This window comes from Falco cherrug, chromosome 8 (assembly GCF_023634085.1).
Source record: "Falco cherrug isolate bFalChe1 chromosome 8, bFalChe1.pri, whole genome shotgun sequence".
Taxonomy (NCBI): Eukaryota; Metazoa; Chordata; class Aves; order Falconiformes; family Falconidae; genus Falco; species Falco cherrug.
Window position 1 is genome coordinate 4,700,281 of NC_073704.1, and position 14,834 is coordinate 4,715,114.

At 42.5% G+C, this 14,834-nt stretch overlaps 3 protein-coding genes across 16 annotated transcripts in view; 2 read left to right on the plus strand and 1 right to left on the minus strand.

Annotated features, from left to right (window-relative positions):
* Positions 1-314, minus strand: part of PMS1 (PMS1 homolog 1, mismatch repair system component) — a 47,494-nt gene extending 47,180 nt beyond the window's left edge. Inside the window, exon 1 of one of the 2 annotated variants that reach the window (XM_055719445.1) lies at positions 199-314. The gene's annotated coding sequence lies outside the window, so the exon portion shown is untranslated. Of the gene's footprint in view, positions 130-198 lie in introns of those variants that run through there. The other variant, XM_055719444.1, reaches the window with a different exon arrangement.
* Positions 255-6,831, plus strand: ORMDL1 (ORMDL sphingolipid biosynthesis regulator 1). Of its 5 annotated transcripts, XM_055719452.1 has the most exons (5): positions 268-389; positions 1,162-1,287; positions 1,905-2,085; positions 4,457-4,608; positions 6,095-6,831. In XM_055719452.1, exons 3-5 carry the CDS (start codon positions 1,912-1,914, stop codon positions 6,228-6,230), a joined length of 462 nt encoding a protein of 153 aa, XP_055575427.1. In that variant the 5' UTR covers positions 268-389; positions 1,162-1,287; positions 1,905-1,911; the 3' UTR covers positions 6,231-6,831. The 5 variants fall into 5 exon arrangements, with proteins under 5 accessions (XP_055575430.1, XP_055575427.1, XP_055575429.1 ...); XM_055719455.1 differs by lacking the exon at positions 1,162-1,287 and having other exon boundaries at positions 255-389; XM_055719454.1 differs by lacking the exon at positions 268-389 and having other exon boundaries at positions 433-1,287; positions 6,051-6,831.
* Positions 6,832-7,701: 870 nt separating this feature from the next.
* OSGEPL1 (O-sialoglycoprotein endopeptidase like 1) lies at positions 7,702-14,834 on the plus strand. Of its 9 annotated transcripts, none has more exons than XM_055719449.1 (8): positions 7,702-7,866; positions 8,524-8,749; positions 9,407-9,794; positions 10,765-10,969; positions 11,053-11,201; positions 11,717-11,847; positions 11,995-12,066; positions 13,106-14,834. In XM_055719449.1, the coding sequence occupies exons 2-8, from the start codon at positions 8,538-8,540 to the stop codon at positions 13,197-13,199; spliced, it is 1,251 nt and encodes a 416-aa protein (XP_055575424.1). In that variant the 5' UTR covers positions 7,702-7,866; positions 8,524-8,537; the 3' UTR covers positions 13,200-14,834. The 9 variants fall into 9 exon arrangements, with proteins under 9 accessions (XP_055575424.1, XP_005440508.1, XP_027662895.1 ...); XM_005440451.4 differs by lacking the exon at positions 7,702-7,866 and adding an exon at positions 8,153-8,361 and having other exon boundaries at positions 8,513-8,749; XM_027807094.2 differs by lacking the exon at positions 7,702-7,866 and adding an exon at positions 8,153-8,361.

The following is a 14,834-nucleotide window of genomic DNA, read 5'->3' on the forward strand; positions in this document are numbered from 1 at the left end:
CTCCCTGTTCCGCTTTTCACGAAGAAAAGCCCGGGGCGCCGCGCCGCGCCAGGCCCCGGCTCGGGCCTAGGCCCCGGCCCCGGCCCCGCGGCGGCAGCAGTTCCCACCGCGGCGGCGCTTTGCCGGGGCGGGTGGGCAGCCGCCGGGGAGCCGCCCCGCTCCGCCTCCCGCCAGCCGCAGGGCCCCGGGCTGCGCTACCTGCGCCTCCGCGCCGCCCCCGCTCCCGCCGCCACCACCACCGCCGCTGCCGTGGGCGGTGCGGGCCGCCCGGCCCCTCCCCGCCGCTCCGCTCCCCGCCGCCGCAGCCCTGCCCACCGGGCAGCCGGCGGGCTCTACCCGCGGCCCGCGCTGCGCTGCTGCTGCTCGGCGGCCGCTGCGGCTCCGGGAAGGTGGGGCCGCGCCCGGCAGGCGGAGGGCGGGGGGCCGGGGGCCGGCGCAGGGGAGCAGGCCGCGGGGCGCCGGGCACGGCGCTGAGGCGAGCGGCGGGGCCCGGCTGGCCGGGTTCTGCGGGGGGCGGCGGGTGGTGTCCTGGCGGCGAGGGGGCTGCCCGCCGGGCCAGGCAGTAACGTGGGGGGAACCGGGGAGGGGGCGGTGGGCGATGCCGGGGTGTGTGCCTGCCTAGGTGCTCGCCCGCCAGCGGGGCTGCGTCCCAGGGGCAGAGCAGGCTGGCCTCGCCCTCCCCAGGTAAGGTGTGCCCTGCACACGCACCTTTTGAAACACTTTGCGACGAGTATGGATTAAAACCGGCGGTTTTGGTTTCAGCTTTGTGGCATCTATTTCTAGTCGGCAGCCTACTGTTCATATTGCAAAATATTTGGGTGTTAGAGTGCCTTGCAGCGCTGAGCAAGTATAAGAAACAAACTTCCTACCAAGAGCAAGCTGGTTTTGCTTGGTTAAACAGTGCTTTGGCAGGCTGGAGTTAAAAAGTCTCCATCCCAGTCCCATAATGAACGTAAATATTCTCAGAGATCATGTGAGTATGAAGTATGCAAAGATATGTTCTTTTATAACCATCGTTACAAATTCTAGTACAACAGGACGAGAGTGTCACCTCCAGTAAGTTCCGTCTATCTCCTGAGGAACGCAGGGATGTGAAATCCTTCCGTGTCTCTCCGTGTATGTCTGTCACTTAACGCTTTTCAACCTATTCGCTAATTTCAGCCAGGTTTGAAAGATGGAAATTTCTGTCTGAAAACTGACAGACGGGGACAGGAGGGAAGCCCGAAATCTGCGCCCTGCCGCAAGCAAAGCAGGCATAGGGAAGTGGTTGACTCACCATCCCTGGAGGTATTTAAAAGATGGTGTGGATGTGGCACTTAGGGACAAGGTTTAGTGGTGGACCTGGTAGTGTTAGGTTAACGGTCAGACTCGATTGTAAAGGTCTTTTCCGACCTAAATGATTCAATGATTCTGTTCTGTGATTCTATAATTTAGTCCTTGTTCGTTCTTTCTAGTGGTAGGTGGCTGGGCAGTTGGTATATGCAGAATTCTTTACTAGCCATTACGTGAGCCAGAAACAGGAGGAAAATTGTCTGATATGGGAAGTGGTAAAGAACTGTGGATACTGTTGTGGTTGGAGAGAAGGATTTGGTTTCTTACAAGTTTGCAACTTCAGCTTCTAACAGCATAGCTTGATGGTTTGTGTTTTCAAATGTCCCTTCCGTAGCAAGCTTGTAGGTTTCAATTATTTGGGCTTTTTTTAAACAAACAGTTCCCCACAGCCACCGTGTACTGACTTCTCTGTAAGCCATGCTTTGACGATCTTGAGGTATGTCTTGGCTAATGCAGTGTGTTCCTTCCAGACCTGCTTACTTACAACAGGCTTTTCCCAAATTAAAAAATTGAATGTGTTAAGTAGTTCCCTGTAACAGTACTCTCAGTCTTCAAACAGATCTGTTTTATAGGGTAAAAATGAACGTAGGAGTTGCCCACAGCGAGGTAAATCCAAACACGCGGGTGATGAACAGTCGTGGAATGTGGCTGACCTATGCGCTGGGAGTCGGCATGCTGCACATTGTCTTGCTCAGCATTCCTTTCTTTAGTGTCTCTGTTGCCTGGACTTTAACAAATGTCATTCACAACCTGGTAAGTACCCTCTCTCGTAACAAAATTTTAGAAGTTTTTCATACTTGTTAATTTTAGTAGCAGGAGAAAAGAAAAATAGCCAGGCTGTATGGATAATGAAATCCAGCTAGTAAAAATACCATCTCTGCTTGGCCTATCCACAAATGAGTTTGCTGTTTACATGATCACTATGGGTTTAAATACAAGAGATGTGAAATACTCCTTACATAGTTTATCTATTCTTCTAAAAGGCACTTAATTAAGCAAACGTAAAATCATGATGCAAACAGGCTTTTACAATGCTTTGTATATTATTAGAGAGCTGTGTTGAATCCATAAAATACCTTACATTTTTAGTTCTCGGATATTATCTGCTAATGTTTCTACATAGATCTGTTAGTATCCCAAAATGTTTAATTTCAGCACTTTGCCTGTGTATTTGGACAGAGACATTTGTGTTCTTTTTCTTCTCACTTTGATTTCTGGTCAAGCTAGATAGATTTTAGCTCAGAATTACTTCAGCATACAACTTTGTCACTAGACATGACATACGAAAGATCTTACTTGAAAGCAGTGAGAACGACTGGACTACCTTGACCCAAGCCCTGAAACCATTTGTCACTGAGTGGGTCGCGATTTGCACGGTAACTTCTGTATGCAAAAGGATTTGGAAGCTGAAGACCTTTACAATCTTTGTTCCTCCACTCCCCAGGATACTATAATTTTGGTGTAATCATTTAAAGTAATGCAAGTATGTATATTGGTCCTGCCAAGCTTAAAGACGAGAGGGCCGTAATCCAGCAGTTTACCTCATACTTGAGGTTTGCTACCTCAGCTTTCTAAGACTAAGAGCAAAGGAGTCGTAACAAAAAGATAGCTTCTTCCTTATTTAGGAAAATGATAGTTCACTTTAAAGGCTGAGGCTGGATAGTGTTGTCTTGAATCCTGTAAAAATTTTTGTTTTGTTTAAGCTTTTTAATTTTGTAGATAGATTTAAAACTAATAGGGGGATTATAAGCGTCATTAGAGCATTTTGTAGGTTATCTTTGACAGCATCAGACATGCCTGACTTCAGAAGATGTTGGCAGAGACAAGTATTACTAAATATTTCCCAAATGCCTTACCAAATTCATTGCAAGCAGCTATAATGACAACAGGGATGAGAGCATGCACTGGCAACTAGTTTTCTACTCAAACACTAGAAGATGAGTATAAACTGCTCTTTTGGGTATTTTAGCATTTAAATGGTACTTTTTTGGAAACAAATGCTTGAATGGTTAGACAAACAAAAAAAGTCTTGGATTTCCACTAATGGAAAACTCTTAGCTGACCTTGAAAGCATTTTTGGTGGTCCTTTCTGCAGATCACAGTGTGAAATAGAATATGTAGGAAACATTGGATCTGTCCCAAAAGTGCCTTTTTGGTTAAGTTATTAAAACTGAAATGATGCAAACATCACAAATCAAAGAACTAGGCAAGCAAATTCATTCTCTTAGGTTAATAGGCCTCTGGTTAGGGGGATATTCCAAGAAGAAGTGGAAGAAGAGATAAAGGGACTTGCGGAAATTTCACCTCTTTTACAAGAATTCGGAAGAAATGTGATTTTTCTATTTAAAGCTTTCTATAACAATTTCTGTATGTGCATGAGAGAGAGCCTGAAAGAAAGAAAAGGATGTCTTTGATATTTTATGATAGAGACACTTGCTTGGTGTTGGCGTGCTCTTTGATAGAAAACAAATGTTTATTAAAACTGGAAGAGGGCAGACTGCCCTATGTGAAATCAGTGGGTCCAAATTTATCTTTTGGAACAGACCAGACATGGCATGCTCCCATCAAACAGAAAAAATCACAGATAAAGTCCAGTGTGGTTAAGGAGGAGCAGTGAAGAGATGGACTGATGGTATTCAACAGATTGCTGATCGTCAGCTTCTGAGTATATGAAGCTGGTGGGGAGCTGAGAAAGCTTTCAGAAGTTCTTGTAATATTGCCAGGATCCGTAGACAGATTTTTGCTTTGCTCAGACTCTATCTCATAACTCAATTAACACTGTGTTAGGAAAGTGGTAATACAAATCTGCAGCCCTAAACTTGTTACAGCGCTTGATAAAATTCTGTTGATTTCACACATTTTTGCCACGTAATGTAGAAGACAAGGCAGTGGCCTGATGTCACATAGACTTTGGCTTTAATTCTGACTGTGCCACTGACAGCACAATCCCAGGCAAATCACTTCTTGTCTCTTCTTTCCTCTTCGATACTTTGTCATTACAGGCTAGCAGCAATTCTGGGTGAGAATTCATTTACTCCCTCTTTACAATGCATTGAAAAATGTGACAATTATAAAAAAAAGTACAGCTAAAAGTACCACTGTATTCACTTTTTATTTTCCCCAGGGAATGTATGTGTTTTTGCATGCAGTAAAGGGAACCCCTTTTGAAACACCTGATCAGGGGAAAGCTAGGCTACTAACACACTGGGAACAACTGGATTATGGAGTACAATTTACGTCTTCAAGAAAATTCTTCACAATCTCTCCTATAATTCTGTGAGTTTGAAACTGTATTTTGGATTGAGTGAGTCATAAACCCATTATTTCAAAAGCTGCAACAAAACGGGTTGTAATTTACATTCTGAAAGTATTTTGTCTCTTTTTTTTTGCTTGTTTGGTCTTACATCACAGAGGTAGGGAGTACATATTTACAGGCTATATAATCAACAGTCTTCCCTCCTGCAGCTTTTGACACTGGTTCACATGCTGAAGTCAAAGTTCGTAAACAGTTATTAATGGGGCAGGTTTTAAAGATTAGAAATGTTGTGAACTGTTAACTCTTGAAGTTCTTCAAGAGACTGGGAAGTCAAAAATATTGACAAGCTACACTAATTGCCTTGCGGTCGTGGCAGCATTTATTAAACAATTGCGGCTTGTGAGTTAGGAGGGGCGTGGCAGTCCTTACTGAAGGGGGTCCAGGATTTTGCGTGTCACTTGCTTTGCACAGATTGCCTTCTCTTTACACTAGTTATGCAAATAGATGAGAAATTCTACACCACCTGTCTCTGTTGACAAAAGTATGGTTGTGTAACTAAAGGAAATCAGATATGCATTTAATAGCCAGCTCTGGAAAGTCTTTCTGTTCTTCCCTAAGGAAGTGTCCACTTGCATGGTGGGGGGAGGGAGGATCCTGCATCGTGTTCAGAAAGTTGGTGCGCAGAGGATAGAAACTGAAAAAATACATATAATGCTCAAAAACAGTCCTCTGTCTTCAAAGATACCTTCTTGCTTTCCAGTGAGAATTTTGGATTCGTAACATTTGGCTACAGTTCTCTTTGTGCGCTAATATTGCATAAGTAGTTGAAAAAACATCTCCGTTTTGCTGGGGAAAAAACCCCAAACCAACAATGCAATAGCCTCATTTCTGTGACTGGTGTTTGCAAAGAACAGGATGAAATTATCGGCTCAAAGTGTAAAGAAGTTTGTAGTGAATTGGATTTTCTGAGGCACGTTTCCTTATTTTGCAGCTGAACAGGTTGTGGACTAGCTTAAAAGAAAAATGGGCTGGAAACATCTGTCAGATGGGAAGCACTTTAAAATCGCGCCAGTCACAGATGTGCTCAGCATAAATGATTTTTGCACAAAAAAATTCAAATGCTTAGTCACTGAGCTTGCTAGGATAGCAGAACTGCAAGTATTTTGGTAACAGATCTTACACTGTTTAGAACCTGTATCATAATTCAGGCTTGTAGCTGCAGAAGTCAGAGAATCCAACCTGAGGGGCGGGGAGGAGTGCTGGAGGAGAATACTAGCTGTGAGTTGCTTTTTAGCACGTTGAGAAGTACTGGAAGAAGAGAATTGGTCCATGATTTTGCTGTAGATGTTCTAGAACCTCAGGTGAGATATTTAATACAGGAATAGATGGGTTGTTAACCAGTAAAATATCACTGATGACTAAAGCACTTTTTTCAGCTATGCTTTCTTTGTTTCTTTTTTAGACAAGGGTGTCATCAGCTCAGCTTGCTCCCTTTTTGCCTTGCAGGTACTTTCTGGCAAGTTTCTACACAAAGTATGATCCAACACACTTTATCCTCAACACAACCTCTCTTCTGACCGTGCTTATCCCCAAGCTGCCACAGTTGCATGGCGTTCGAATCTTTGGCATCAATAAATATTGAGCAGAAGGTCTGGCACAGAGCACCCCTGATGTGGCTACTGCTGCTCCCCAGGAGAAGGAAGAGAGTAGTCTGCTGTGCCGTGTATCTAATCGTATTCAATGAGAGATGCTTTTACACCTGAGATACAGCTCCTGCTTCCTGCAGCATTGTCTGGGATGGAAGCTGGGTTTATAAGAAGATGCCTTCAAATACTTAAATGTGAATTGGAAACCTCTAGAAGAAAGATTTCCATGAACAACTGGGCAGGCCCAGCTCTAAAGTGTAATCCCCACGAAGACTGTGTCTGTGCCTGGCTGACGCAAGTGACTTGCAAGGCAGGTGCAAACAGCTGAGATGGAGAGCAGCGTTTCACAAATACCCAGTCAACAGTAACGCAAACAATAACTTTACGTATAAATCCAGGATCCTGGATGCCAAGGGCTGGCGAGGCCGCCGTCTTAGATTAAGTAGCTAGTTTCTGCTGTATGGATTGTAGGTGGTTGTGCTTGTTATTGCATTGTAAAAGTTTGTCTCACGGTAAATACTGTGACAGGTAGCATAAACTGAAGGTATGCTTCATGCCTTACCTGTTCTTGTGATTTATTTTTTTTTTTTTTATTTTGTCACAAAGACCGAAGAAAGTCCTTAACTGCCAGCTCAGGGGATTTCTACATCAACTTGATAGCTCAGTTTATGTACGCTTTTACAAGTCGCTGCTGTTGTGTTTATTTCATTTTGCTTACCAGGATACTGACTTTTCTGTATGTAGATGTGACATTCTGAAGAACTGAGATTTCTTTTAAGGTGTGGATTTTTGACTGTTTCCTCTGATACTTGACCGATGGGTTGTTTTTCAGTAGTTAAGAGTCTTGTAATGGTGGGGGAAAGGGTTGCTGCTGTCGTAGAAGCAGCTCTGTTATAGAGCAACACTGTCAGAACACGTAAGAGAAACTGTGTAGGTCGTAAATTAGAATAGAAGATGAACTAGACATAGGTGAGTAGGCACATCACATGGACTAACTGTATGCTTTTGCAGAAAAAAGGTATAGATAATTTGCATGTCTTGGAAATGTGGAGGAATGCTGTGGTTTAGGGGTGCTGTGTAATACAGAGTAATCTTGTATATGATCGACTCTGGAACTAGAGGGAGGTACATCTATAGCTCTGAGCACTGAGTTCTTGGAAAAAAAGATTAATTTTGAGGTTTACCATATGTCTGCCAGCCAAAACCGGTTCAGATTTAACAGAAGCCACCGTTTAAGACTTGGTTTGCATTTTGGTTGCAGTGACAGCCAGTGAGCAGGAAAAAATGAATAATAAAAATAATAATAATAATAAAAACAACAAAATAAAAGCCCACGGTGACATACTTCTTTTCTTGCTAAGTTGATGTTGTGGCTATTTACTTTATCGATAAAGATGCTGTTAAAAAAAGGTATTGAGTTATGAATTTTATTTATTTTTTTTTTGGCGAGAGGAAGTAATTAATTCCTGCTGTTATTTATACAGGAAGTGCTAATTAATTGCACAGTGGTGACCCCCGCCAGGCCGTGGCGGCCCTGTGCGACCCCAGCGGTGTGTCCGAGCGGGCAGGGCCGTAGGGCACGGCGCCGGGGAGGGCGAGGGGCGGCTGCCGGCGACAAATCGCGACACGAAGGTGCGGTGCCGATAGCGGCTGCGCCCGGTGGGGCAGCCGGGACGCGGAGGCGGGGCCGGGGCGGGCCTTCCGCCTGAGCCCAATGCCGGCGGGCCGGGCCGGGGGGCCGGGGGGCCGGGGGCGGCCGGGGCCTCGGGGGTGGCAGGTGGCTTTAGCGGGTGGCAGGGGGCCTTGGGGGGTGGCAGGAGGCTTTAGGGGGCAGGCAGGGGGCTTTGGGGGGTGCCAGGGGGCTTTAGGAGGTGCTGAGAGGCCTTACTTGGGGGGTGGCAGGAGGTTTGGGGGGGGTGCCAGGGGGCCTTGGAGGGATTCCAGGGGGCTTTAACAGGTGCTGGGAGGCTTTGGGGGGGTGGCAGGAGCAGCAGAGGGGGTGATCCTCCGGCAGCCGGGGGTAGGAGCGAGGGTCTGGCCTGCACCGCGCTTCTGTGGCTTGTGGCCCCCTCTCACGACTGCGAGCAGCTCCGGCTAGGTGAAGAACGATCTTGAAGCATGACTAAGGTAAAAGAAAGACATCAGCTCCAAACTCCTACATTATTTTTCTCTCCTTGGGGCCTTAAATATGACGCCTGGTCATTGATAACTGTAAAAGTAATGCCACCCCTTCAGAAAATCAGGCTTGATTCCCCTCCAGTAATAGCAAACTGTACAGTTCTTTTCCAGAGAGATTTTTAACCATGAACAGCGTTGCCAAAAGCCTTTTGAAATCAGTTCGAGACGGCCGGGCGGCATGGCTGAGAAGCAGCTCTGTTCTCTCTGGAAAACAGCGTTTTCGGAGACTAGTTCTGGGAATAGAGACGAGCTGCGATGACACCGGCGCTGCTGTGGTGGATGATGCCGGCAGCGTGCTGGGAGAAGCGCTGCACTGTCAGAAGGAAGTCCATGTACAGTAAGAATGGACTTCTCCAGGGGCTCTCGCCTTAGTAACGGTTTTGTTTTTATTCTTACTTGTAATGTCATCCATATAAAAGTCTTCTCCAGAAAACTAGGGAAGTGGGTAGGTGTAAAGAGCTGCCCCTCAGGCTACGACACATGCTGCTTGAGGTATTACCAAGGGTGAGGAAAGAAATACTGTGCATTTAACAGGTTTCCTCCAGTATTTTCTTTCAAAAAGAGCCAGATTACTTATCTAGCTTGAATTATAGATTAAATCATTATTACTGTTAAAACCACCAAATGTCTTGACTGGTTTTAAAGGAAAAGTAATCAAACACAGGCATTGGTGGCTGAATAGTGATCTCACTGTTGCTCCCACTATATGAGCTGACGAGGCGTTGTGTATTTTAAGTTACAGACATTTTGGAACAGTGTTGAGATACATTTAAGAGGTATGTGTGCCAAAAAAGGGCAAGTTACATCCTTTTCTGACTTCCCGGTGATGATTATGCTCTCTTCAGTGCATTGATGCCCTTTACACTAAACAATGTGAGAATGTACTAAGGAAACGGGCAGGACAAGGCAAAGTTAAGAGGTGTTTGAAAACTGTTTTTACACCGTCCTCTCTGTTACAAAGTACAAATGTATGGTAATGCTTTGTTTTCACTAGAGCAGGTGGAATAATTCCTGTGGTGGCGCAGCAGCTTCACAGAGAAAACATTGAGCGAGTAATAACAGAGGCGCTTGGTGTCAGTGGAGTTTCTGTACCTGAACTCGCAGCTATTGCAACTACAGTAAAGCCGGGACTTGCGCTAAGCCTGGAAGTGGGGCTGCAGTACAGCCTGAACCTGGTGAACAAGTACCAGAAGCCGTTCATACCCATTCATCACATGGAGGCTCACGCACTGACCGTCAGACTGACACACCACGTGGAATTTCCCTTCTTGGTTCTTTTACTCTCTGGAGGCCACTGTATCTTGGCAGTAGCACAAGGAGTTTCCGATTTCCTTCTGCTTGGACAGTCCATAGATATAGCCCCGGGTGACATGCTGGATAAGGTGGTATTTCCTTACATTAAGTCAATCTAGTTTTTTCTTGGGTTTATTGGAGTTACACTACATGAGGGTAGTGCTCTCGTCAGGGCAGGGATGGTAGTACAGGGCAATGTGAGCTTTATTTAACTTTCTTTTTCCTATTTTGTCTTAAATCTATGGTATTTCACAGGAGGCTGTTAAAAATCTAGGCATAGCATCAGTTGTAACATATGTAAACTAATTACATTTTTAGCAAATGGACAACATCACCAAAACTGGAAGTGTAATCGACACCTGTTATACAAATGAGCTGTATGAATCTGAGAAGATTAATAGTGATATTTTAAAGGATGCTGTCAGGTTTAAAACAATACATATTAAACCATTCCATACTAGTTTTCTTGTACAGTTTGAAAGGCCTGGTTTAGTTTTCAGAGGCACTCAGCTTTCTAGGTCACTGAGTGCAATCTGTAAAATCAGTCACTTACAGCTTCGTTCTCAAACACGAGCAGAGTTTGTAAACAGTATTTGTGTGTATGAATTAAGAAAAGTGGGGGAGCGAGTGGAGTCAGAAAGGGGATCGTTGAAAGAGGAAACCAATTTTGTTCCTGTTTATCTAGTAATACAGTATGGCAGTCCGTGTGTGTTTCCTATAGCATTAAAAATTGGGGAATTAGTTTCCTGCAAAATTCATTGATCCTCATGTTTCCCCAAATCTTATTCATATTCAGTTATATATATATATATATATATATACAATTACATGTTTACCCAAATGTATATGCAATTCTAGAATTGCATTTCTAATTGCTCCAGGAAAAAAAAAGGCCCAGCTGGTGTATGTCTTGCCTTTATTGTGCCTTGTTCATCATTTCACTTTGGATTGGATGTTGTGGTGTGTAGTTTTACTGCATGGCCTGCAGCGCAGTGGTGCAGTTACAGGAGGAATTCATTTAGCTCTCTGCTCTGAGTCTGTTGTTTATTCCCTCTGTAGGTAGCACGAAGACTGTCTTTAAGAAAGCACCCAGAGTGCCACGGCATGGCTGGGGGGAAGGCGATAGAGCACTTAGCTCAAACTGGGAACCAGCAACAGCACAAGTTCAGACCTCCCCTGCAACATTACCGTAACTGTGACTTTTCTTTCTCTGGACTTCAGAGCCTTGTCAATAAAGCCATTATACAAAAAGAAAAAGAAGAAGGTATTTTTAAATGAAGTAGGATATAAACCATGGTTTTGCTGACCTATAGTCAGGAAAACCCATTTGATCTTACATTTTTATAGGTATTCAAGAAGGTGAGATCCTGTCCTGTGTTAAGGATATTGCTGCTGCCGTACAGCATGCAGTGGCAGTTCATATTATCCAGCGGACGTACCGAGCCATGCTGTTCTGCATAAAAAATAGCATATTATCATCAAACAATGCAACTTTGGTAGGTATACTTTTTTTCCCTCTTTTTTTATATTTGACTGTATAAAATCATTTGAAGATGCAGGTGCATTGTACTTTCTCCCTTGATGGGCAAGGAAGGTGCCAGTATGTATAACATCGTTAAAACGCCAGGATTAAAGTAATAGTCATATAAATATTTACAATGAAGTCTTTCATAGTTTGGTTTTAAGCTAGAAACATATTTTCTTACCATTTAATTTGGCCTTCTGTAAGAATTTAGGCCACATAATTTGACCTAGTGCTCCCCAATACTTGGCAGCTGTTCTAGTTATAACATGCTTTTATTCAGGAATCCCTTTTAGCATAATAAGCTCACTTGTATTGTTTTCTACTATGTTTTCATCTTCAAAGATATGTATTAATCTTCAAATGTGTTATTTATTGCTGTCTTCAGAACTTCATCTGATAACCTTTTTTTAAATAGGATATTAGTGGAGTGTGATGCATCGGTACTTTTGAGTTAATGCCTTTTCTTCTTTTTAAAACTGCTGTCAGGTTGTATCAGGAGGCGTTGCAAGTAATCAGTACATCCGAAAAGGTCTACAGACTTTGGCAGATACAAATGATTTTGCTTTCCTGTGTCCTCCTCCAAGACTGTGCACCGATAACGGTGTGATGATTGCGTGGTAAGAGTTGTTTCTCTTTGCATGTGTTTCTAGAATGTCCTTTAAAAGTTGACATCAGAGTCAAGAACTTCCATTTACAGTGACTGACCCATGCACACATATTCAGAGAGCTGTGACATGTTTTTACATAATCGCTGTCTTGCTTAGGAATGGCATTGAAAGGTTACGTGCAGGACTTGGTGTTCTCCATTGTACTGATGGCATCCGCTATGAGCCAAAGTAAGTGACTGAATTCTTTATCAGTCTTTTTTTTCTGTTCACCTAGGCACTAGGGTCAATGGAAGTGAAGGAGGGGTAGACTAAAAAGAGTGGAAGCTGACGAGGAGTGTCTTTGTGGTGCATGTAAGCTTTGAAAGTTACCAGCGCTTCCTTTTCAATGGAGTTGTGAAATGCAAATGACTGTCTGGCATGGATGTTTGTTTTGGCTCAGAAACTGAACTTACCCTACGCTGTAACAGGTCAAAACACACTGTTACAATGTAGCAAGCTAAGCTGTAATACACTCCCCCACACATCCCCCCGTCACCCCAGATATGGATCAAAATGCTCCAAGTCAGACTGTGTATTCGTAATACTTAAAATAATGTAACACACAACATCTGATAATACTGATTTTTTTTCATGACTTGTTTGTTAAGTAAGACTTGTTCTATGTATCTAAGTAATCTTATGCTTAAGGCCAAACAAAATTCCAGTATTTCAGAAGTACCAGCTGGTCTTCAAATTGAAATTCTTTTCCCCTTTCCATTTCCAGGAAAAGAGACTTGGAAGGTCTTTGGGGAAAAAAAAATAGTTTTACAATTTGCACATGAAAAATGATAAAATACTCTTCTTCAAGAATAACTTGCATGTCAGTGAATAAAATACTAAGTTTTATTTGCTGTAGACTATACATTCCTGAAGATGAACACAGAGAGAGATACCTGTGAGTCTCTAGTGCATTCCTCAGAAATGCAAAATGAATTCTCAGCTAAAATCAGAATCTAATGTCCCCAAACGATGGCTCTGAAATCACAGCTGTCTTTCCTAAGTTTAGAATGGCTACAAACATGAACATTTCCTCAGTGTAAAGATGTTTCTAGATGTGGCTTCAGATGGACCATCTTATGGTCATATGGCCTTACAGTGCAAGGAATCTGCAAAAATACTGAGATTCCCACGCTCCTTGTAAAAAAAAAGGTCTGTGAATCTGCACATTATGTGATATGGCAGTAACGTTGTTTATTTTTAACAAATACATAATTTTATTGTTTTCTAGAGCTCCCCTTGGAATTGATATTTCAAAAAGAGTTGAAGAAGATTCCATCAAGGTGCCAAAACTAAAAAAGAAGATAGGGTGGCTGGCGTCTTAAAAAGTAACTTAGTAAAGTAAATGCAACTATTAAGTTGCGGTTTCAACGTTGTTGCATTTACTGGCAGTACATGGTTTACAACTGCTGAAAATCACCTGCCAGAGAGATAAATGCTGTGTGGTATCACCAAAATGAGTCCAGTTAACTGTTCCACCAATATCTAGAAGTTGCAGATACTAAAACAATAAAAAAAAAAATTAAAAGTGCACTTTCTCATAAATTTACAGAAATTAACATCTACATTATTTATATTTTATAACTGATAAGACTCATATATTTAAATATATTATAATTTAACAATATAATATATAATTCATAAGGTTTATAATTTACACTACATGTTAAAAAAATTTCATACCTTTCATGACTGAAAAGGTACAGAAAGTGAACATGAGAGCGCACAGATTTTCAAGGAGATCTGTCTTAGCTGTGCCAGTACAAATTAATTTTACCACTACCAATATTTCTGCTGCTGGTGTGAGAAGCCTATTCTTACTTATACAAAATCACAATGTTGGGTTATAGGGCTAGTGACTTAATTTTTCTCCTTTTTTCATAAACAGCTCAGTAAAACTAATCACAGTGTAAGTGAACTATGTTAGGATGCAAGTTCTGAGGTTTGATGTGAATAATGGGTTCTTTGACCTTGCTTTTGATAATCAGTATAATACACTTTTACATTATTATTCATTGCAGTGGCGTTTACTGGAATAAATACTTCAAGTATTAAGCACCTCTTCAGTAAGTTTTCTCATTCATAATGCATGTTTAAAATTGCCTCCATTTAAATACAAATAACTGCGGTTTGTGGCACAGTTATAAATGAACAAATTGCCTGTTGTTTTAAATGTGGAGGGTTTTTTTCTTTTAACCTGAGGGCAAGATGGAACAAATTAACAAGGTACATGCATTATTTTTTAGTCCAGTATTTAATTTTCAGAAGAAGGTTAATATCCCTCATTGAACAGAAAGCATTGGAAGAGTACATAGTATTTGCTTTTTGTAACGTAGCCTCTGGATTCTCCTTTTCATGGGATTTCAATTACAAGTAATGTACCTTTTGGTAATTTATCTGTATCATTAAGTAGTTTATCTTCTTGGTAATCTGTAATTTAATAAATTTTAAGTATCACATTTTATAGGCCCTAACCAGCAGTACATTTATACACCTGGCTCACTGGTTTCAACATAGATTGAAAGACTGGCATTTGTGAAACTAACAGTGAGCAAAACATCCATATTACGCAATCTCTCAGTTATCCCAGTTTTTAGTGCTGGTCGTACCTTCCTTGGGATCAACAAGCCAGTCAGTCTTGCTCCTCAAGAGTCTCTCCCTGCGTCCAAACGTTCTGAACACTGAGGAGGAAGAAATCCCTACATAGCTGTGTTTTGCGATAGAAGAAATGCTGATAAAATCCAACACAGAATTCCCATTAGGGATGCAGCCTTATGAACTGGAGGTGCAGTGGTTCAATCACATCCCAGGCCTCCCAAAACTACTGTTGGTTGGCCCAGAGAGCTTCATTCTAATACCACAAAAACATTTTTGCATGATACTATAAATACAGTTAACAGATCACTATCATGTTTAATCTCAGTTGTGTTTGAGAGTTCGCACAGCAAAGATGATTTTTT

What these genes read in the sequence shown, in the direction of transcription:
- ORMDL1 (XM_055719455.1), top strand. Translation starts at nt 1,912, where the DNA reads ATGAACGTAGGAGTTGCCCACAGCGAGGTAAATCCAAACACGCGGGTG. An exon ending in CAAATGTCATTCACAACCTG is followed by an intron (nt 2,086 to 4,456) that starts GTAAGTACCCTC and finishes TATTTTCCCCAG; the next exon opens with GGAATGTATGTGTTTTTGCA. An exon ending in ACAATCTCTCCTATAATTCT is followed by an intron (nt 4,609 to 6,094) that starts GTGAGTTTGAAA and finishes TTTGCCTTGCAG; the next exon opens with GTACTTTCTGGCAAGTTTCT.
- OSGEPL1 (XM_055719449.1), top strand. Translation starts at nt 8,538, where the DNA reads ATGAACAGCGTTGCCAAAAGCCTTTTGAAATCAGTTCGAGACGGCCGG. An exon ending in CAGAAGGAAGTCCATGTACA is followed by an intron (nt 8,750 to 9,406) that starts GTAAGAATGGAC and finishes TGTTTTCACTAG; the next exon opens with AGCAGGTGGAATAATTCCTG. An exon ending in GGCATCCGCTATGAGCCAAA is followed by an intron (nt 12,067 to 13,105) that starts GTAAGTGACTGA and finishes ATTGTTTTCTAG; the next exon opens with AGCTCCCCTTGGAATTGATA.